This window comes from Fundulus heteroclitus, chromosome 4, assembly GCF_011125445.2.
Source record: "Fundulus heteroclitus isolate FHET01 chromosome 4, MU-UCD_Fhet_4.1, whole genome shotgun sequence".
In the NCBI taxonomy this organism is placed as follows: domain Eukaryota; kingdom Metazoa; phylum Chordata; class Actinopteri; order Cyprinodontiformes; family Fundulidae; genus Fundulus; species Fundulus heteroclitus.
Genome location: NC_046364.1, coordinates 39,790,755 through 39,814,594, shown reverse-complemented (window position 1 = coordinate 39,814,594; position 23,840 = coordinate 39,790,755). Strand labels below are relative to the sequence as shown.

The 23,840-nt window shown below is 41.4% G+C and overlaps 1 protein-coding gene across 2 annotated transcripts in view; it reads right to left on the bottom strand.

The window, feature by feature from the left end:
* Positions 1–23,840, bottom strand: part of LOC118556411 (hexokinase-1-like) — a 34,736-nt gene that overhangs the window by 4,249 nt on the left and 6,647 nt on the right. For both annotated transcript variants that reach the window (XM_036136549.1, XM_036136547.1), the window contains exons 2-16: positions 14,510–14,672; positions 10,077–10,225; positions 9,574–9,693; positions 9,365–9,460; positions 9,150–9,249; positions 8,877–9,060; positions 6,332–6,487; positions 6,137–6,224; positions 3,819–3,964; positions 3,520–3,712; positions 3,325–3,436; positions 2,017–2,165; positions 415–534; positions 237–332; positions 57–156 (exon numbers count right to left, since the gene is read on the bottom strand). In XM_036136549.1, the coding sequence (XP_035992442.1) occupies positions 57–156; positions 237–332; positions 415–534; positions 2,017–2,165; positions 3,325–3,436; positions 3,520–3,712; positions 3,819–3,964; positions 6,137–6,224; positions 6,332–6,487; positions 8,877–9,060; positions 9,150–9,249; positions 9,365–9,460; positions 9,574–9,693; positions 10,077–10,225; positions 14,510–14,672 (1,972 nt within the window). The remainder of the gene's footprint in view (positions 1–56; positions 157–236; positions 333–414; positions 535–2,016; positions 2,166–3,324; positions 3,437–3,519; positions 3,713–3,818; positions 3,965–6,136; positions 6,225–6,331; positions 6,488–8,876; positions 9,061–9,149; positions 9,250–9,364; positions 9,461–9,573; positions 9,694–10,076; positions 10,226–14,509; positions 14,673–23,840) is intronic.

Below are 23,840 nucleotides of genomic sequence, written 5' to 3'. Positions count from 1 at the left end.
CAAGCCGCCGCAGCACAGGAGAATGAATCTTTGTCACATAGAGCGACTGTTCTCACCGGCAATGAGGCCAACCTCACAGGTCGGCTCTTCGTAGGCGCAGGTCATCATGGTTCCCACCGTGTCGTTGACGATGGCCACCACATCCAGGTCAAACTCCTGAGGAAGCAGCCATGATGCTCAAACGCAGCCTTCAACCTACCACTTCAAACCGAACGACGCTCAGCTTCAAATCTTACCTCTCTTCTCTTGATGGCCTCCCTCAGCAGCCCCACCACATCTTCTCCCTCGCAGTCTGTCGCCTTGAAGCCCTTGGTCCAAGTCACCAAGATGCCCTGCACACAATAGCACAGCGTCACGCGCCACTCTGAAGCGTCTGGAAGAGCGTTTTCAAGAGCGCGGCCGCGGCGGACTCACGGCATCCAGACTCGTCTGACGGCACGGGAACGAGAAGGTGAAGCCCAGAGGAAGACGTGCGTTCTTCATCCCCATGTAGTCCAGGAAGTCACTGATGCAGTGCACTATGTGATCAAAAAGCTGCAACAGAAGAACATTATTTAAAATACGCAGCTCTTACTTCCTCCAACTGCTCAATAATATCACATCAGATTTTCAATTCAATGGTTGAAATCTTAACGTAAGCCACAGCTTCTTACACAATAAAACTGACAATAACAGGTCTGAATACACAATGCCATGAAAAGGCATTTGCTCCCATACGGATTTTCCTAAATGTTTCAGAACATAAAACACATCTTAATATCGGACGGATTACTTCAGCAAAGTTTTTAAAAGACTATCATATTTATTTAGGTAAACTATCTGGACCTGGATCTTTGTGAAAAGTGTCTCCTGAACCCGATAACTGGTTGTTCCACCCTTGTGTTGTGGCCAGAGGCTCATAAACTAATGGAGAGGAGAATTCATGAATCCATCGGTTTATGGCAAGTTGTTCGGGTCCTGAAGCAGCAAAGCAGCCTCTCAGAACATTAAACTACCACCACCGTGTTTCTGAAATGCTGTGTTAGCTTAACGCCAAATGTAAAGGGAGGCCCACTTTGGGCTCTTTTTAATTAGCAGTGGTTTTCCCAAAGCTCCAGGACTGTCGGACCAGCCCTTTCTGGACAGACCTCGTCTCTCATCTGTTGTTAAATTTCTCTAGATCTGACTATGATTTGTTGCTTTTTTTAGATTTTTCCCTTTACTTCATGCAGTCAGATAGGTTTTACTCAAGTGATTTCTCAGATCAGCAGGTCGGTAATCAGCCCTGGGTGTGGTTAGTAAAAAGGATACACGGCGCTAAATTATCGCAAAAAGCCCATTTGATTTAAATATATTTCTCCCTTAATTCATTAAATCGCTATTTGAAAACTACATTTTGTATTTACTCCAATTATATATATGATTGATATTAAAGTTTGATCTAAAACATTAAATGTGAACAAAAAAAAAAGCACGCAAAAACCGGCAGAAATCTGTGAACGGGGCGAAAACTTTTTCACAGCGATGTAATTAATATGGTCTATAACTTGTTCACAAATTTTGTTTCAAACGTACCTAAATTGGACTCAATGAATGTCAACAAAAGACTCGACAAAGCTTCCTGCAACAACTAAAGTCCGTGAATGTGAGCGATGGGGATAGAACTACTATAAAGCCTTAAAAAAGTCCTTAATGGATCTAAACACAGGGTGGAAAGATTGCAAAACACTCCATCCATTCCGAGATTCACAGCCTTCATCCTAAGGGTGAGGAAGATCTAAAGGATGTAGCAGATTAGCTTTAGCCAGTGCAAATCGGTTAAGTTCAAATCTAAGCTTTAAAGACCGTTAATTTGATCCTAATCTGAACCAATCACCCTCTCTGTGTGCAGATTTTCCTTCCAGCCTTGATCTTTATCTCGAAACCAACAAGCATCCTGCTCCACGTACCTGGCAAAGTATCTTAATCCCCACCATATAATCTGGTAAACATGAGTTCAAGCTTTTCACCCATACTTTGATCTCCCATGGACCTCACCTCCTCTCCTGTGCCCTGCATCACCTCCAGAGGAATAGCGTAGATCTTGTTGTGCATCTCCACCGATCTCTTCTTCCCAGAACGAATCTTGACCATCAGAACTCGAAAGTTGGTTCCTCCCAAGTCCAAAGCCAGGAAATCCCCATTTTCTGCACGCAGGTAGTAATGTTAGAATGAATAAGGGGACACCAAAAACAGTAATAATAATAAAAGCATAAAACATTTCCGCATTAAGAAGCTGAAATTACAACTCGATCACAGAGGCGGTACCCTGTATGGTTAATGATTTACATGTGTAATTAGAAGTGAAAAGTTTTTTGTATTTTAATAATAAAAAAGTGTAGCAGATGGTTTGGAGGATCATAAATACAAAAGAATCAATCTTTAACAAATCACCGTCACAGAGAAAATCTCTAACTTAGGGCTGGACGATATAGAAAAAAAGTATATCGATAAAATAGAAATCATATTGCTCAATATCGATGATTATCAACAAATTCAAAACCTATACTTTAAGTGCAGCCCTGGCCTTTTATGCTGTTGCTTAGCAACCTATTCAAAGATAAAGAACACACAAACACTGAATTCAAACTCAACTCTTTATTTAACCAACTTTTTACCAAAACTGCAAGTTTTTAAAAAAGATAAAAGAACACGTGCCCTCTGAACTCTTTGAAGGGGGCGGGGCTTGGTCCCTGGGTCTGCGTTTGTGATTGGTTGGAAGGATGTAATGACTGTAATATTAACCTACATGGCTAAAAAGGAAGGTAGGAAAACTTTTATTCTATTGAACTTTTTATTGACCCTTTTTTCTATCATCGATATAGATCTATCGATCGATATATATATATATATATATATATATATATATATATATATATATATATATATATATATATATATATATATATATATTTTTTTTTTTTTTCCAATATATTTATTGATTTTTTTGCATTGCATAACAATTCAAAATAGAACATTAACACATAACCCCCCAGCCCCACATACACACAGACGTAGGCGGAACCTGCAAATTCCACCTATGTACAACTTAGCTTAAGAAATATATACATTTGAAATCAAGTACTCAAATGTAAAAAGGATCCCGCTTAAAAAAAATAATGAAAAAACAAATAAATAAAACATAAAAAAAAAATACAGAACTTAGGATAAATAAACATTATAAACATTATATCTCAGACTTTATAATGTTTATTTATCCTAAGTTCTGTATAGTTATTGAATTATCGCCCAGCCCTACTCTACCCTGAGCAGTTCATAGATGGCGACGCTGTGAGTGAGGTTTACCTGAGCCGTCAGGTGTGCGGCGGACAAACGTCGGCAGCATTTTGACGGTGGCAGCCTCCTGGGTGCTCTTTGAAAGGCCGTTTTGGATCTCTATCCTCATTCTCTTTTTCACCTGCAACAACACAAAAGGTCAGCTGTCTAAAATCCACCATGTTGGTGGACTAGGCAAGTTAAGGCGGGGGGGTCTTTCCTCACCTCCAGCAGCTGCTCAGTCGTCAGGCGGAACTCGGCCAGGGTCTTGGCGATTTGTCGGGTTTGATCGGCGAGTCTGTAGGCCACGGCTGTCACCATGGCGGCACCTTTCCCGCTGCCGCTCTCCGACAGCAGGAACCGGACGTCGCAGTCGGGGACCAATCGCCGGACGGTCTTATGGAGGCGCCGGGCGTATCTTGAAACAGAAAAAAAGGACATTAGCCAGTTTCTGAACAGCCTGTGTTTTAATCCACAGGTGAACATGCTGTAGAGATGGGGGATTTTTAAACCGACACACTCACTGTGGGTGCATCTTGTACAGAGAGCCATCGATGCCCACGGTGGTTCTGAGTCGGGTCACTCCTTTGTTCTCTTTCAGCCTCATCAGGATGCCTGCCAGGGCAGCAGCTACCAGGTTGGCGGAGCGATGAGAGACGATGGCACAAACCTACAGGATCACGGCCGATAAAAGCAGAATATTCATGTAGCAGCCGAGTGTAAAAAGCCTCATAATAAGCCTTTCATTACACACAATTACTTCTTTTTTCTTCAAAATTACAGATGGCACAATTATTTTCAACATTGGTGCTTAAACTAAAATGGATCTTTGACTAAATTTCTTTGTAAGCTCTCTGCAGAGGGCCTTGAGTCCTGGATTTAGGACAGAGGATGGTTGATTTTATGACTGGTGAACCCCATTTCTGTAGGCCATATGTTTAGAATGATTATCCCGATAAAAGACTTAGTTTTGACTCATGATGTGTTTTATAACAAATATCAGATATTTTGTTTAAAATCTTTTTTAAAGATTTCAAAGAGTTTGTAATTACATGGGCTCCAACAAGGTTCCTAGGGGCTTTGGAGGAGACACAGACTCTGTAATGCCCTTTTCTTACATTACAGCTGATAATGTATATGCTTATTTTTCATAAACAGTACATACTGAGTAGCTTGAAGCATCGCCGTGTAACCTTTAGCTACTAGGGGACACTAGACCTGTAACTTCCAGGTTTAGCACCGCTGAAGGCCACTGGCAACGCTGCACAAAATTAAAGAGTCGCCCTCCACTTCTGGAACCTTATAGCAGACCACTTTGGATCAGCAGATTAAGAAATCATCAAGTTACTTGTAAAGACAAGACCATGTTCACCCCTGTAGATTATACTGAGAGTCTACTATTGATACAGAGAGGGAGAGGAGGAGGCATAGCCAGGAGGAGGAAGAGGGGGAAGGAGCTCCAAGAGCCATGGAAGAGAAGGACGGGGCAGACAACAGGTTCAATCATCTGAATATGAAAGGCTGCAGGACCTTCAACAGAGGAGAAGAGCTGACATGCAGGTTTATGTTCTACATTTACTGTATTTAGTTATAATAACCACGGCCATGACTAATTTTGACTCTAACACAAGAAAAGTAGAAGTATGTAAGGTTAGCGCTTGTGTTTAAGGGGAGCTCGGACAAGCATAAAACGGCAATCTAGGTCACATGATCTCTAGGTCACATGACAGATCCGCACCTCTCAAGTTATATAGGTGAGTTTTTGAGAAGGGCAACAAGCACTGAGCATCAGTACACACCAACACTTGGGTCAAAACTTACATGCTGCTGCTTTAAAGGTGTACAGCCACATTATTTGACTTTTTTTATTGCTATGTCAGTAGCTCACTCTGGTTGCATACAAAGTTTTTATGAAAGATTATCATGTCCTGCTGCCGTATTAGTTGTTATTTTGGTGTTTTATGCTTTGTTTTTGCTTAGTTTGTTACTAAATAAAGCCCGTTCGTGTTTATTTATGATTTTAGCAGAAGTACGTCCTGCGCATGCGGCTAATGGCTATTAGCATCTCCCAGTGAAACAAAGAAAGGTCCAAGATTCAGTGAAAAAAGTGCAAAGAAATATGATTCCAAGAGGGAAAAGACGGGAATGTCGCTGGGAATACAGTATGAACATTGGTGTTCACCAAAGCGGACGCTAAAGCTGCCCATTGCTCAGACGGCAGAGTTGATTGATGTGAGTAAATGTTCTGATATGAGGCTCTTAAAGTTCCTGTAGATGGGTTTAATTAATTAATAATGGTTGGTCTTTTATATTTGTTAAACTGCCCGAGAGCAAATTATCTTTTGGCTTAAAAAGGACCATCAAAACACCATCAAGATGATGGAGGCTTGGTGTGTATAACCTTATTTTATCATGATGGTCTTTTTTAAAGCGTATTAGATTAGATTAGATTAGATTAGATTAGATTAGATTAAATTTTATTGTCATTACACAGGTACAGGGCAACGAAATGCCGTTTAGGTCTAACCAGAAGTGCAATAGCAGCGAGTCCAGGATAAATAATGGTTCCATAAATACAGGGCATGGATATGTACTGAATAAATATAGAGATGAATACTATTATAAAACAGAATGTTACTGATAGATTTGTCCTATGAATATAATATATAGGTAACTAGTATTGTGAACTAAATTTACAGCTGGATATGTACCGAATATAATATACAGGTGGATAATACTATGAATAGAGCATCATGGTATATTACGTGGCTATATACCTTTAAATCACATCTTATAAAATTATATTATCCAAGCTGTATTTTTTTTTTTGAAGAATACACACATGTTGCACAGCGACGCAGTCCTCCGCCGAGGGCTCCACACCAAGTCGACTTAAAATATCTTTTGCCTTGCTTAAACCTTCCTTGCTCCTAAACAAAAGAAAATGTTAACAGGAAATTTAAGATGAAAGTCTTTGTCATAAACACAGGACAAAAACAGGTACATTTTAGAAAGCTACTTATCGGATGAAACTTACTTCTCTATTGCTGAGACGTGTTTGGTCTCGAATGTCCCCTTAGTAAGAAGCTCGGGGGTGATTCTCCCCTCAAACAGCAGCCCCTCTCGGGCCATCTTAACCAGGATGAGACGAACCAGCTCCCCCATGTACATCCCGCTGACCATCTTCTCAAACCTGCAGGAGACATCGAGGAAAAATACCATTTATCAATATGTACAGTGTCTTGAAAAGCTCTTCATAGCTGTTCAGTTTTTCATATTTTGTCAAGCGACAAACTTCTACGTGTTTTAAAGCGTGTTATGTGTAATCCACCTTCCTTATCATATTTGCTATGTCTCCAACAAGACTCTATGTAAAATGCTAATTTGATTTTTTTTTTATGAATTTCTATCATAAATATTCCTCACGTCCCTCTTTAACAAGGGCCAGGCTTTTGCTGCCGATAGATTCTCTTGGCTGCTTCTCTAATTAATGCTACCCTCTTGGTAGGCTTGTAGTCGTACCTGAACTTTTCCACTTGCAGATGATTGATTAACATCTCAACCTCTGTGAGATGTTCAAAGCATGACGTACTGTTTTATAACCTAACCCTGCTTTAAACTTCCTCGCATCTTGATCCCTGACCCGACGCTGTGTTCCTTGATCTTCATGACGCTGATCTTCTATAACAAACCTCTGAGGCCTTCTCAGGACTGCTCGATTTATACTGAGATCACACTCAGGTTAGGTGACTTCAGAGGGAAGCTGTTTGGACTGGATTTTATTTAGCAGCATCATAGTAAAGAGAACTGAAGACACACGCATGCCACATTTTTTAGACTTTTGAAAACCATGAGAAAGCATGCATCGTTTTCCCTATACTATATCCCTATTACTATACAGTTAAGCTCTACTTCCAGCTGGAATGTCACATAACCCCCCCCCCCAAAATACACCTATGTTGTGGTTCTAAGGTAGAGATTCCCAAACTGTGGTGGTGCGCGCACCCTGGGGGTGCGCAAGCTGAAATCTGTAATGGCGGTTTCACAATGTTTTTCCCCACACCATAAAGACGTGTAAATAAACATTTCCTTTGTGGAAACTAAAGTCAAAACAGGAAATTTAATAAATAAATAAAATTTTTGACATTAAAATACGTTTATTTTAAAAAGTCTTGTTCTACACTTCATTTTAATATGAATTTATCTTCTTTTACGCATTGTGCTTCAATGCGTAGAAGAAGCAGCTTGTGCCCTCTACTTCATACATTCTTGCAAATATGCTCAGTTGGCTGAAACCAGGGAATCGGAGGCAAGAGACAAGTGAATTGCAAACCAATGACAAATGTCTCTCCAACTCGTTCCTCGCTTCACGTCGTGTACGTCAGGGACAATTGAATTCGGGCCGAAAGTTTTTACAAGCTTAAACTGAGCGACACAGTCTCTCTTTCGATGTTGCGGTGACTCTGAACCTCTACCAGCACTGATGCTGCTGTGTGTGACTATGGTCACACACAGCAGCGTCATAGTAAAGCAGCATCATAGTAAAGAGAACTGAAGATACACGCATGCCACATTTTTTTAGATTTTTGAAAACCCTGAGAAAGCATGCATCCTTTTCCCTTTACTGTACAGTTAAGCTCTACTTCCAGCTGGAATGTCACATAAACCCCCCCAAAATACACCTATGTTTGTGGTTCTAAGGCAGGGATTCCCAAACTGTGGTGCACGCGCTGTGTGTGACTATGGTCACACACAGCGCTGCAATACGTTTTATTGTAAGTCAGACAGGCGCAGTTCATTTTACAGATGCGGTTTTAGCGCATATTCAAACAGGGACAAACCGGCGGTGGGGCTGAGGTGTGTTGTCATGGGCGTGTTTACCTGCTGAATGTAGCCGCTGTAGTTTTTATTTCTCTGATTAATAACATATTTATGGAGCGCTCTATTATTGGTTAGGGTCTCTTATCTCCTAGAGCAGACTAGAGCTCTCAGAGCTAGAGAGAGAGAGAGACAGAGCTCTCTAGAGAGAAGCTCGAGCGCTCTCTAGAGGATCTAGAAGCTCTCTCTCTCTCTCTACTCTAGCTCGATCTTCTATCTCTATCTCGCTCTCTATCTCTCTCTCTCTCTCTACTCTCTCCTCTCTCCTCTCTCCTATCTCTCCTCTCTCTCTCTCTCTCTCTCTCTCTCTCTCTCTCTCTCTCTCTCTCTCCAGGCTGAGCCACCTGCAAAAGCCTCAGGATTCTGTTGTGGATTTTGCAACTTTATTGCAGTTTAATTCCAACTATGTTCCAATTTTATTCCCACAACTTTTGTTATGATGGTTGAATTGATGTAACTGCAACAGAATTTTTTATTTTTTTTTTGGGGGGGGGGGGGGGGGGGGGGTGCGTCAAGCCGGTTGGGACACTGAAGGGGGTGCGTGGCTAAAAAAGTTTGGGAACCCCTGTTCTAACGTGACCCAATGTGAAAAATGTCTAGACATGTATATATACTGCTGCCCTTCTCATTTTAATCCTTTTTTACATTAATTGCTGGGTGACTAACGACCATCGTGTCTACATCTTGGCGGAGGCTTAACTCACAGCTGGTTGCCCGGGTTGAGGGAACCTCTGTCTATCTCTCGGTCAAACTCGGTCCTGAGGTCCTCCAGCCTCCCGTCGTCTCCGAACGCGCCCCACTCGGTGTTCACGCACATCCGGCCCTCGTCTCCCTCCACCAGGTCGATGTGCCGCAGCTCCTCCATGTAGCAGGCGTTGGTACCCGTACCTGCAGTCACAGAAACAGGGCAGACGCTTGCGCTTTAACCCGCTGTGACCAACGAGTCTCACCCTGCTGCTGTTTCGACAGAGCCCCACCTATGATGATGCCAACTTCGCAGCGCTGGTCATCGAAGCCACAGGTCATCATTGTCCCCACGGTATCGTTCACTACTGCCATGATGTCGGCCTCGTAGTCCTGAAATGAATAAAGCCCCACACCGGTCAGCTTTTCCCCCGGCTCTTGTTCGATGTTATCAGCATTCTGCGTCCTCGCTCTGACTGGAACCATTAGGACGGATTGCGTCACTCACGCCTCGTTTCTCAATGGCTTTGTTGAGCAGCTGGACGACGTCCATCCCTTCCACCCCGCTGGCTTTGAAGCGTTTTGTCCACGTTATCAGATAGCCCTGCAGAAAACGCAAGAGAAAGGTTGTAGATTTGGTTGAACTTAGACGGCAAAATGTTTCATATCTGCAGTCTGGCCTCAGCTGCAGTCTCCGCACCTTTAAAAGGCGCTTACCTCGTCCAGTTTGGACTGCTGGCAGGGGAAGGAGAAGGTAAAACCAACTGGGAGCCTCTTGTCTTTGATGTCGTGCTTCTCCATGAAGTCGCCGAGACACTCGGCCACATGGTCGAACAGCTGGCGGGGGGGAGCGGAGAGAAAAGGAAGTGAGGAAGAGCGGACGGGAACACGGCAAAAATGGATCTAAAAATAAGTAAAATGTTCTTAAAATTAGTGCATTTGTCCTTGATTTGAGCAGGTAAATAAGATTATCTGCCAATGGAATGAGTATTTTGACCCCTAAAATAAGATAATTAGACATCCTGCACTTGAAATAAGATGATTGAGATGAATTGTTCCTATTTTAAGTGCAAAAATCTAATTCCATTGGCAAATCATCTTATTTACCTACTCAATTTAAGGACAAATACAATAATTTTAAAAACATTTTACTTATTTTTAGTTCCGTTTTTTGCAGTGAAGCTGGCATGGTGTTTCCCGCACTTCCGAGATAAACTCACTCTGGTCCCGCTGCCGTGAATGATGTCCTCTGGCGTGTCGTAGACTTCGCTCTCCATCTGAACGGTCTGCTTCTTCTCGTGGCTCACCTTGACGCGGAGGATCCTGAAGTTACTGCCTCCCAGATCCAAAGCGATGAAATCTCCCTTCTCTGTCATGGCAGAGACGATGGGGAGACAGAAAGAAATGGAAAGAGGAGCAAAGGGATTACATTGCATGAAAACATGTACAGTGTTTGCAAAAGTATTCCCTCCCCTTGAAGCATTTCAGGCTGTCCGGTTAAAACCAAGTTGACTAAACCTATATGTATTCTCTTCAGATTTTATTATTATTATTAATAAGAGGGATACTTAGTTTTTAACCTTCTATTGAAGCTCTGTGGTTAGGGCTACCATCCTGCAGGAAGGGGAACCTCCTCCCCAGTCTCAAGTGTTCTGGAGCTCTCTATCGGCTTTTTCTTCCAGAGCCACTCCGCTGAAATTTACTGCAATTTACTGTGATTTTTCAAACTGTATGCAAACGAAATTTCGTTCTGTACATACAAAATGACAAATAAAGTTGTCCAAGTCTAAGTCTCATCTTTCCATCTAACCGACCAGCCTACCTGCCGCAAAAAAGCCTCCTCACAACATTTGAGCTAGAAGGTTGGACTGAAATAAATGAGCACTAGAACATGCTGATTATGAGTTACTGTGTGGCAAATAGCCTCATTCAAAGAAGTGAAGGTCATGCCTTATTAAAATATTTATTTATATTTATCTTTATCTGTAACGATTTAAGTCGTGCAATGTTTGTCATAAAGTAACAGGAAAAAAATAACACAGAACTGGCTTATGCTTTGTTGTTGGATTACCTTCTATTACAGACAGTGTGACATTCCTGTTTCTTCATGTGCAGACATGCTTATGGAAAACTTACAGCTTTGCTTTTAGACTATTCAGTCCTCGAACAGTATCCTAAATTACTTCCCTAATGGTGAACATAACCAGGAGCTTTATGGCAGACTTTTATCACCTGCTCTACAGCTTATCAAGGAGGAGGAGTTTCCTGTTTACTATTTAAGGACGTTCACATTTCATTAAAATCTCTTTGATCAAAAAATGTGCCGTGACCAAGAGTCCAACTCTTTAGACTAAAAATGGATTATTACCATCAACGATCATAGTTATAGGAATCTACTAACAAGTCTGCAAGGGAGCAAGGTGACCTTTTTTCCCTGATCACAAAAAACCCAAGGGCGTATGGAGGTCATACTAGGACTATGACTTCTTTATAGGAAGATAAATATGTAGATATAAAGAAATGGCTCACAAAGTAATCATCATTGACTCAGGCAGGCAAACAAGGTATAAACATGATATTATGCCATCCCACTGGAAAAAACGCCACATTATTCAGCCAAGTGTGAACCGTGTTGGACCGTGTAAAATACATAGAAGCACTGAAGTTGCCCTCAGAGTGACTTTTAGGTTACCAGTACACATTTTAACAAGGCACGTGGCGTTTAACCTTTCTCTTTCAGAATAATGCTACTATGTAAGGGTTTATAGCCTTTGGATAAGATAAACTGCAGAGAGCTGCTGCTTATCAGAACCTGTCGGTAGGAGGCAGGTGTGTGTGGGGGCGTCCAGATCAGATGCCCAAAACACCTCAAATGGTTCCTTTCGATGCAGAGAAGCAGCTGCTCTACTCCAAGCTCCCCCCCTGGACCTCTACAGCTGAGCCTGGCCCCCCCCCTATGGAGAAAGGTCATCTCAGATACTTGTATCTCGGATCTCGTTCTGTCATGATCCACACCTCGTGACCGTAGGTGGGGGGGTCGGACCGGCTGTTTTTCTCCACAGCAGACCAGAGCAGCGCCCGCATTACTGCAGATGCAGCCCCCATCTGTCGAGGGGGGGGCTCTGAGCGGACAGAAATACGTGCAGAGCTCCATTTTTATGACAGCACACAAGGAGTCCCACTATAAACTGTTCGGCGAGAAGAAGTCTTCTCATCAAACTGTTTTATATCAGACACCGAGCTGATTCACTGAGATGCTCCAAGCAGGCAAGGACCCCCGGCGTCACTGAGCCTCTCTGTGCTGCGTTGACAAATGTGGCTGCCTGCTGGAGAAGAAACTCCAGGTTCTCAACTAGCTAACTGAACATGGTACCATCAGTTCCCCCGCTTCGTCCCAGTGGGAGAAAGTGTGGGGAAATGAAGGACTTTCTCAACCAGCTGCTTCACGCTCAGCAGCAAACCGCTCCAGTGAACGCTGGAGATCATGGCCCGAAGAAATCGACAGAACCATCATCTACAAAAACCAAAAATGACATCATGGGGTTCACAAACCTTGAGGAACATGGTTGTAAGCCTTTTCCTGATTCAAAGAGCACATGTAGACCAGAGAAACATACTCCTATGAACCCTTCAGCAATTCCACAAGGCTAAAGATCTGCTCCAAGGCTAAAGCCCTGGACCAGATCTTTAGCCTTGGAGCCGAGGTTCAGCAATCAGTCAGAGCCTCGTCTCCAACACCCCAGAGTAGGCTTTCCCCGGGAGGCCGAGAAGTGCAGTTCCAAAACTGTCTCAGCTGTTTGATAAAAAAAATAGCAGCTATAATATTCAGACGTACTGCTTTTTTTCCCTCCCAATACCTATACGGTCGTTTTAAAAGACTGCTTGAAACACTGAATAAGTTGGGAGAAAAACATAAGTTAACTTATCTAATTCTTAAAACTATTAGGAGTTTTGTTGAATTTTATTTATATAGCGCCAATTCATGAAACATGTCATCTCAAGGCATTTTACAAAGTCAAATTCAATCAGATTATACAGATTGGTCAAAGATTTCCTATATAAGGGAACCAGTTGATTGCATCAAAGTCCCGACAAGCAGCATTCACTCCTGAAGAAGCGTAGAGCTACAGGGAGAGTCATCTATACAGAAAGATAATGGTGTCGATACTGTAAATGGTGTAAATGGTCGTTTCAAAAACCCTTCCAGCCTTTTCTGAATCAGTCAAAAGACGTCTGAACAAGGCCATGCTGTGTACATACAAACAACTAACGTTCAAAGTTTTGACTAAGATAAGCCTTTACAGACTGAGATTACTAGAGCAACATTACCAACTTGCTATGCAATAGTTTTTAAACGTGTTTCTGTTGGGTTCCTTCGCTTCTCCAACAGAGATTAAAGTGCGTCTGACACGTTCTAGTAGTTTTACCCACAACTGTGTATTATACAGAACAGCTCCATGATTACAGTGGCTGTAATGACAGGATACAAAAGCAATCTGATATGACGATGTGGATGGAAAGGAGTTGACCTCACAGTATTGATCATAAAACACAATCCATCATGCCCGTGAGCAAGAAAAAAAACAAAAAACACATCAACACTTCATTAACGATAGAGAGCAATATTATTTGTTTAATTCCAATATCTCCCAACAGAATATGATATAATGTAGATTTCTGAATGTTAAAACGGTATGGTGCACTTTTCTTTTTGTCCCATTGTATCCAATGAATATTTGTGTATTTTGGGGGGATTTAAAGTGAGAAACCAAAAGTATTGCAATCTATAAAAAAAAAAGACTGACATTTTTGACCATTCAGCTTCGCAAAATAAAATGATGGAACAACTTCTAAATATTAAGGGAGCATTCCTTCTTTATGTTTTAACTTAAACTAGATTTCTTAGCAGAATAGCCAATCTTGTGATAAAACAATCGCTAGGCAACATATTTTTTTTTGTGCCAATGCTGTTATAATAGTGAGATTATGGGTTGTATACTTTATCGCAGGATATTTTAAACCATTAAATGAATCTCTCCTTGTCCATTTTGAACTATTTCCCCACCAGAAACGGCGCTGCACTACAACCACAGAAGAATTACCCAATCAGCACAGAGGAGCAGCTACAAATTGCAGAATGCAGTCCATTTATGTTTTATCCAGGAGCGTCAACAATCCTGACTAGAACAGGTTTGGAAAGGATTTCTAGTCGTTGACCAGATCTGATCGGTGTGTGTAAGATATAATTTACAAAAAAAAAAGCATGTTTTCATTAACTTCAAAATGATGCTCTACACCAAGATTGTCAAACTCCAGTCCTTCCGGGCCGATGTCCTGAAACTTTGACATCTGCCCTCGGTCCAGCTCACCTGAATCATGGCTGGATTACCTCCTCACTATGCAGTCAAGCGTTGACGCAGAAAAACATCTAAAAGTTGCAGGACACCGGGTCTTGAGGACTGGAGTATGACACCTTTGGTCTAAACCATAAAATCCCAATAAAGTACACTGACTAAAACCCATTGACTGGACCGGAATAGAGCACATCCAGTCACCAAAACACTAACTTCAAACAGTGTGCAAGCATTTTATTCTGTAAGTAGAGAATATGAAAAAGATGCCTGTGTAGAAATTTGATCTCAGATGAACTGACCTGTTCCGTCCGGGATCGAGCGCACAAACGTCGGCAGCATCTTCAGGGAGGCGGTGGCGTTGGTGTCGCTGCCCAGCCCACTGGCCAGCTCCCTTCTAAAGCGCTTGGTGATGTCCAGTAGCGTCTCATCCGAGAAGCGCATGGAGTACAGGTACTTATCAATCTGAAAACCAGAAAAATCAGAAAAACCTCATTTTACTATGAATCTTAATTAGAGTTTCAATTTCATTCAATGCACCACATTATTGCACTCCTTTGTTGCAACAATTCACAATGTGCAGAAAGCCCAGGATGTGCCAAACAGTCATGTCAGCATGACCAGGAAGGAGATTCTTTATAAACTGTGGGAAAGGTTGGGCACATATCAACGATCAGCAACAGATAATGCAATTCAAATCTTTTTTTTCTGATAACTAATAGCCCGCACTCAGCTGATAAAGAGCCATAATGCAACTATCACGGTGTCTGGAAGTTATAAAGCTGTGCTGCTGAGCCCGCCCACTCCCGGGGTAAGGCTCTGGTCCTCGTCAGAGCTGTCTGGACTTTTAAGGAACAGGATGTTGAAAAATGTGGGTGAACCTCTGTTTTAGGTCACGCGCTGCAGTGACGCACCGGGCCGCTTTATGATACAAGCGTGACAAATGAAAATAAGAGCATTACGGCTGTAAAAAAAAAAAACTGCTTTAGCTCCATCATCGTCATCGTCTAACACTCACACACAGCTGATGTCTGTATGCGCTGGGGTTTCCATTCGGCCTGGTAGCTACTAATGTTACGCACTGCGGAAAAAAACCACAGAGTCAAATGGGAATGTTGAAAGTTCCTGTTTCAAGATTTACACATTAACCATTTCCTGTAACAACACGGTCTTCAAGACAAGGCCTCAGAGGGCGTGAAAGGATTAACAGGAAAGACTTTGTATCTTCTCAGGAACCTTTTATAGGTTAGAAAGCAGGCGACTGGTTTTCAAAAGGGCCAGTTTAGCCTTTCTGGCTCCATAGGCGTCCTTAAGGCCGAAACAACCTGACAGAGAGATGAAAGAAAACACGAGAGGAAATGTTTCATTCTGACAACTACTTCATCTCCGGGTTATAAAGGTTCAATCGACACATTTTAATTATAATGGATGAACAAGCAGGATAGTTGCATTCATTAAAATCAACATCCTGTCACCAATTATACTGGAGGTGTCAGATTCCTCATATAAGCCCTAAATACGGAGTCTGCCGCAAACCTTGGGGCGGACAGAGAAACCAAGGCAAATTGAAACCTCTGACTTCCATAAACGGTAAAAATATGCCATAGTTACTTTTTAAAGGCATGCTCAAGGTTATATTTTAAATGCCAAGCTCTATGTTTGCTTTACGACCGCTGATGCATTAAAAACAAAAACATCTTCTCATTTAAACCAGAATAAAACCCACAGCCCACTGACTCTATACATATATAAAGTCCAGAGAAGCACACAAAATCCAACTAAATAGCCATTTCTATACGTCCAAACGACAACATTAAATCAATCAAAACTGAATGAAAGATTTTATAAACTCAAAATCTGTGGGATGATCTGAAGAACGCTCTGGACAGGAGACGCACCTGATATCTGACAAATTTGGAGTTTTAAAAGTAAATAATGCTTATTTAGGGTAGAGGTCATGGTAAAAAATGAAATCTTGGTCTTATCTTCGTACACAAAACAGACCTGGCATTTTATTAAGAAGGTGCAGATGTTTTATATCTACTGTAGGTAATAAAATACAGGTTGAGAATTACCAAAAACATCAGTTTGGGCTTGCTAAAAAAAAATAAAGCATTAGAATAAAAACTAAATCCATATTATTTTTTTTACTCATCAGCTTTAGTCGATGATCGGAAGTTCAAATACTAAAAGATCTGATATTTTTCTTATTCAACTAATGAATCAAAACCTTCAACCTCCACGTTTTCTAACAGAGGCGTTAAAGGGAATGTTAAGATAGAAAAAACGGGAAAAATCAAGATCATGACTTAATAGAGGAAAATAAATGATGTGATATTTCTGCCATAACAACCATTAGAGATGCACCAATGTGCTGGTTTATCTCTGATTGGAAATGATTTGTGATCAGTGGATGAAATAATGTAAAAGCTGAATTTTTCCTTATCAAGACGATTAATGCATCAACAAACAGCATTAATTTCTCTAACCCTTGATCAGAAGTTAGATTTATATACTTTCATGTCTAAATTAGAACGTCTTTGGGACAAATTTTGTAAAATCAAGCAGCCTGCATTTAATTTTTTCCTTCTTTGGTGTTAAGTTAATTTAAAAAAAACTAAATCAGTCAAAATCTGAATCTGAAACACTGACCAAAGCATCTCTACTGACTACTGACCCTTAAATAAATGTATTTAGTTTATACAGAATAATAAAATTTGCTCCTGGCTCTTTAAAGCCCCTGTCCTAGTTTATATTACTTTACCACTTTTCTATTTAGAGCCATAAAGAATACACCTACCATGAGTGTAACGATGAACACTGTACATCGTTACACACGCTATAACGACAGCTGAGGATTTACATTAATCTGCCATAATCTAATCAGAATCTGCTTAATGTAAATGTCCTCATGTGACTCCAATATTGCACTGGTATAGATTCTTAGTCATACAAGACATGACACCTTCTATTGCTTCTTAAGTACAAAGAGAAGTCCAGTCCACTTCTACTTCAGGACTTGGGATTGACTCTGATATAGTGTATATCATCTCCCAGGCAATTCTGGTTACTTTGGTTTAATCAGGATCTCAGAATCCCTTGTTTTCCACAATGGGTGGTGGAGGGATCCTCAAAAAATGAGGTAAAAAAAACACATAAAAGTACATCATTATGTTACAAATTAAATCATAAATCAGATGTGAGCACTTTCAGATTCACCAGTGTAAAATTAAACGGTTACAAGCCAATATGATTCTACTGATAAGCCTTGAACCCGAGCCTAGACTGAAATAGTTTCCACTGCAGGAAAATTATTTTTGTGAGTAAAATCTGGTCCAGGAGCTCCTGTGGTTAATGCAAGTTTTCGGTGGAAGCAAATAGGTTAAAGACAAAGATTACATAGAGATGAAGTTGGGTGTGTTGATTTGTCCAGAACATGCTGGTAAAAGAAGCTAAATCCTCCCAGTCCTCAGTCAGTCGTGAGGTCTCAGGTCCTGCTCTTCGTTTTTGCCCCATGCAGTTTCGTCAACCAGACTTTTACGATTATGAAACAGATCCATGGGACATTTTGTACCGACCGTGTGACAATTACTCCACTCCGGGAGGGATGAACCTGCCTTGTTAACCAATGTTTTAAAGTCATTTTCTAGAATATGCTCAGAATCTCCTTGTAGTGTCGAGGAGAAGTCGACGGGGTTCACCATGGACCTGGCTGCCACTCCATCAAAGGGCAACATAATGATCCACAACAAACAATGCGTGCACAAACTCATAGAAAGGACAATTATTCTGAAAGTTATTTTGACTATGAGAGGAAGTCGTAGTATCTGGAGAGAACATCTGGATGCACACAGACATGTGGTTTGAACCCAGGAACTTCTTGTTGCAAGGCACCAGCCCTACCAACCGAACAACAACCCGGCCTCGAATGAGTTACAGCCAAAGTGATCGATATCTAGGGTTTAAGCATGTTCTTGTTATTTTTCCATATCATTTATGACAACACCTACCTACTAAGAACAACCAAATGATTTGCAAATGTTTAAGTCCTACGGATGGGCTGCAGAAACGAGAGATTCACCTGCCTGGCCTCCCCTGCAGATCACATTTTAGCAGCCTGTCTCTGCCCTCTGACACCAGCAGCTGTGCGGGTTATTTCCAGGGCCCAGTCGGTGTGGTTCTGAACACAGATCGACTTTTTGGTGGAACGTTTCAGATTAGCCAGAGCTGATTGAAACAGCAGGCATTTCAAATTCAGACCTCTTTGTAATAATTCCTTTTTCTTCACATCTTTGTCCTTTGAGGTCAAATTTTAAATCCCCAAGGTCTTCAAAAACAAGTCGAGTTAGATCTTCAGACTAGTTGAAAAGTTAATGTACTTGATTTGTTCAAAGATAAACAAATAAAAAGGAGACTTTTGTTTGATTTGCTTGAATGGTTTGACGCAGCCAACATTTTGCATGTGATATTCTTTATTTCAGATTACCGTGGTAAAATAACACTCGGTGAGTATTTTTCCACCACAGGCCCTGTTCACCCCTCATGCTGCCAGCTGATGTAAAAAGACCCACTTTGCTTTTGAGGGTTGTACCATTCCAGCTGCCAGCTCCGTGTTCGGGCCAACCTCACATAGCCACAGGTACTCTTCCTGTTGGAGCTTCATATTTCAATCATTACTGCTGGTGACAGCTTCAGTGCCACACAGAGCATGATCTAACCTGAGCTCATACGGGCTGCTTTTCCTCTTCTCACCGTGCTTTTAAACTCCATTTCAGCCCACTAACATCACAGGACTATTTCTCCCAGCTATCCCCCTCGTTTAGGGGCTGTGCTCCTCGGTCAGGAATAACAGTCTGCTCCATGGGGGAGTAGGCATCCTCAGCTCTACTTGAACAACAATGCATTCTCAGCTGTCCATCCTGATCCTTTTGGTACAACTATGAGCAGCTCCCAGCATTAGACCTCCACCAGGCCCCAGGGTTGGGGGAAGATTTTCTAAAAATGTATTTCATTTTTGCTTGTTTTGTAATACTTAAATGGTTTCAGATCATCAAACAAGTTTTAATATGGAGTTAAAGATAATCTGGTTAAATACAAAATGCACTTTTTACATGATGAACCGGTTGCCCCACCATTGGTACCAACAACTGCCCATAAGCGGTTCTGAAAAGTGCCAATAGTGTTTTACATCAGCGTGGAGAGGCTTTGGTTTTGGCTCTTCTTTACAAAATTGTTTTAATTCAACAACTTTGGAGAGTTTTAGGGAACTAACAGCCTGTTAAAAGGTCGTGCCACAGCATCTCAGTCCGGTTTCATTCTGGACTTTGACTAGACCACTTCAAACCCTTGACTTTTTGAACCAATCAGAGATGGACTTGCTGGTTTGGTTCTGATTATTGTCCTGTTGCATAACCAAGTACCCAAGTGCTTCCATATTCTAGTCACAAACCGGTTGGCCTGACATTCCTCTTTGGGTTTTTCTACTAGTGAGCAGAATTTGTAAGTATATCAATATACTTACAAAGATATATTTTTCACTGCAACATACATAAAGGCAGCGCCGTAAGAGCAGCAGCCTCAGTCTACCATGTTTCGTCTTGTCGTGGACGGACTGTACTGAAATGTAATTCCCCCTGGGGATAAATAAATTCAATTCAATTCAATTTTAATGAAATGTGTCCTCTGCATTTGACTGATCCATCCTGTGAGGAGCAGTGGGCTGCCAGTGTGCAGCCCCCGGGGAGCCTTCTGGGGTTAGGGTCTTGTCCGGGGACCCAGAGTCGACACCTTGCAGCCTCTCCAGAACGCAAGCGCCGTGCTCTCTAACCACTTGGCCCTGACTCCCCATAGAGGTCTTAAACAAGCAAAGCAGTCCTGGATCATCACACTTCCACCATGTTTGACTGTTAGATGGAGGAGTTTCCCTGAAGTACTGTGTTACTTTAAGGCCACATATAACAGGACGCACATCTTCCAGAAGAAAGGATGCACTTTACTCTCACTAGGGGCGACAATGGCGCTTCGAAAAGCGCTATACAAGCCATTTACCATTTAGTCCATTAGAATATTTTCCTAAAAGTCTTGTAGATCATCAAGATACTTTTTGACAAACTCCTGGGAAAGTTCACCACTACTCCATGTTGGCAACCCTTTCCAGACCTTTAGAAGTGAACAACTTTGTTTCTCATCTGTTCTTGAATTTCTTTTCATGATGTGTTGTTGTTTTTATTTTTAACATACTCTAGCCTACTTCGTGTTGTCTGTCTGGTTCCATTCTAAGGGGGGCAAACAGATTGTAGTGAGATTGGCAAAATCATAAAATTGCCTTTTGTATTTATTCAGGTTGTTTTTATTTGGTATTAAAGATTGTTTGACGATTTGAAACAAGCTTAAAAGTAAAAAACAAGAAAGAAATCTGCGTTTGGGGGTGGCGGTATTTTCTTTACAGCACTGTAAGCTCAGTTCCTGACTAAGAACAGGCAGCGGCGACTCTGACTCAGCATTTTATGCTCATGGATAAGCACTTTTTAAAGCACTGCACCATCCGATCTCTAAGAGCTCTAACAAGGAGTCTTGTTTGCTCAAACTATCAAGTTTTTCCTCTTATGACATTCCCCGAGGCAAGGCACAGTCTTTGTTGTCTGCATACATGATTTTTTGGAAAGGTCGTGTTTACCCCTCAACTCACCTCTGGCACAACCCAGAGCCTGCTTTACAACTTTCTGAGAGATCACGCTCTCCTCCACCCGTCCTCCTTTCTGTTTGCATTCCTGTCCCAAACAATGCCCTGTTCACCTCCTTTCCACAAGGAGATCGTGGGCAACTCAATGCAAATGCACGTGTGTGCGTGTGTGTGTGGTTGTGTGCACGCAAATACACACAAGCCTCACCATGTGGAAAAATACTGACTGCCACACTGCCCCCCTCTGCACAATCCCTTTTTTTTCCAACTTAAGCGCACGCACACACACACACACACACACACACACACACAGTCACTGTGAGCCGCTGTTTCAGATAGGAAGTAGCAGCGTATCAGGAAGTCAGTCAAGGACGTCGCAGCAGACGTTCAGCTGACTGAATGGGCTACAGCAGCAAGTTCTAAAAAACTGGCCGAAAACTTAAATCAGCCAAAATTCTACTTTTGACCCGGTGTTACAAAAGGTTTGAGCTAAACATTTCCCAGTTTCTGAGCCTGACGAGTTTTTAATCCCTTTTTATTTTTTTATTTGATCAAATTTTAAAGAAATGCTCCACACGGGCAACCCACCTGCCGATTGCCGAGTGCAGGCATAAGCCCTCTGCTGTCACCTGTGGTCACATGGTTCAAAGCTGGCCTATTTTAGGGAGGCTGAAAGAGGAAGAGAGCAGGAGTAAAGGAGGGAGGGAGATGTGTTGTATTACATCAGGCACACCCGCTGCAGGTGAGGGCTGTTTCACCTTCGCAGGTCGTGATGTGACTCTGGATCGGCAGGTAACAACCAGGGATAGAGAGCCTCAAAGGTCGCCTTGTGGGAATTCTGTTTACATTAATATAGAAATAAGAAGAGAAGAAGGACATGCAGACTTTTTTTTCTCCACTTATACAAAGTGTGTCAACTACTGGTGACATCAGTCCTTAAAGGGATGACACGTCACTCAAAGCACTGAAGAACCAGCCATGTTGTGACTTAAAATCTGGGGGGGAAATGGTTAAACCGTAGTTTTATTTTATGAGGTAAACTTATTTTACACCAGACTATTTTGTTTGTTGCCTGGAAACCCCGTTTTATGGCAGTACTGAGAGAGTTTTAAATCTCCGTCTGCAGTGAGCACACACATCATGCTGTAAAGCCAACTAAACTGGTCCAGTCAGTTTGCACTCAGGGACTGCTCCTTTAAGGCAGCACACACTAATTTATTACCATTCATTACTACATTCATACATTCTGGATTCACTAACTTTAGGAGCAGTTTTAACCATACAGCCACCATCTTTTTCTTTTCTTTTTAGAAGAAAACATCACTTTATAAAGAGTGACGCACCAATCAACAGGCCTGTGATTGAAAGCGACGGATTTCCCTCAATCAGCTCCGATCAAATAGTGAATTAAATTGATGTGCTGTTCGCTAAATGTCCCAAACGTAAACGCTTCTAAATTTATCTGTCTCTAAATGCATCAGCAAAGCAAAGTGTCCTTTGAGTTCTTAAAAAAAAGAAAAAAAAGCAACAGATAAAGGTTAGGAAAATGTATTTCAAAATGAATTATCTGGTAATCCCTTCCCTTAACTGATAAGATTAAAACCCTCTATGGTATAACAAAAATAAAGTACACCCTCTGTCAGGTGGAGTGCTTTAATAAATAAACGACACAGTCTTTACCCGGTTATAAAGTACAGTTACACACACCACGGGTAACGGATATCATTTATAAAATAAAGATGGAGAGGTTAGAGGAAATTAACACACACACCATAAACTCAGGGTGTACTTACTTTTCTGACATAAATATTTGTAGCTCTGGTCAGGAACTTGGAGAACAATTTATTTCTAGGGCCAAGTTCGTTTCCTTCAATTGTGGATTCGAAACAAATCTAACCAACATGGAGCTGCTCGATATGTTTGCGTTGTCGGTGCACGATCAATGTGTGCAACGTCATATTTGAACCGAAGGGGAGGAATAACTGCTAAGCTATTTGATATTAAATTTCAAATGCAAAGCTCAGCTTGAATTTTTGCCCAATTAAAAGGACTTTAGTTAACCGTGAAGCTCCGAACTGGTATCAGTTTTAGCGACCGAGACCCTGAAGCTAATGAGAACGGTGGAAATGGCAAAAGAAACGAAGCTCAAGGAAAATACGAGTCAGTCATTACTGATGTCATCATTGAAATTTTAAATTCCTTCAGACGGCGGCAAAGGTTGATGTAGCAACTCGCTGTTCTCGAACAAGTGCCAATAAAATTAGGAAACATCCCTCTCACCACATTTATCTGAGCTATGACCCTCTGCTGGTGCTCTTTAAATCCAAGAGAGCAGCTTTTTAAAATAAATAAATAAACTTATGGCAATCCACTTTTAATCCTTGTACTGAACTTTCATGTAGGTCATGTGCTGGACTGTTATTTGTGTCTTTCCCCCGAACAGACATGCACTATATGTACATGTTTTTAGAAACACTTTACTAAAATTGACCTTGAAGGTATGCAGGTCTCAATTTTCCTTTTTTATTTTAACACCATGCAGGATAGCTTCTAATTTAGTGCATAATGTACAGTGACAATAAGGTGATTTATTTATTAATGCTGCTGTAATTTCATGTTTTCCTGACCTTTTGAAATAAAATAGAAATCAGTTAAAAATCGGTACAGACAGGTTAAACCTCGAAGCGAAGCATGATGGGCGCGTCTTTATTAAGAAGCTTATGATAACGCTTAAAACAATGGAGAAGACAAAAAGGAAGATGGGAGTCGGTTCCAACCAATATTGCTATTGCAATATTCAACAATGTCACATTTTCAGGTTTTCCTTATGTTGTGCAACTCTATAAATACATCTTTATGTGTTACAGCCCTTACAAGAAACTAATAGTAACCGGCTAACATCGGTACAGACAGGTTAGACCTAAAAAAAAAAAAGGATAAAGCAAGTCGGC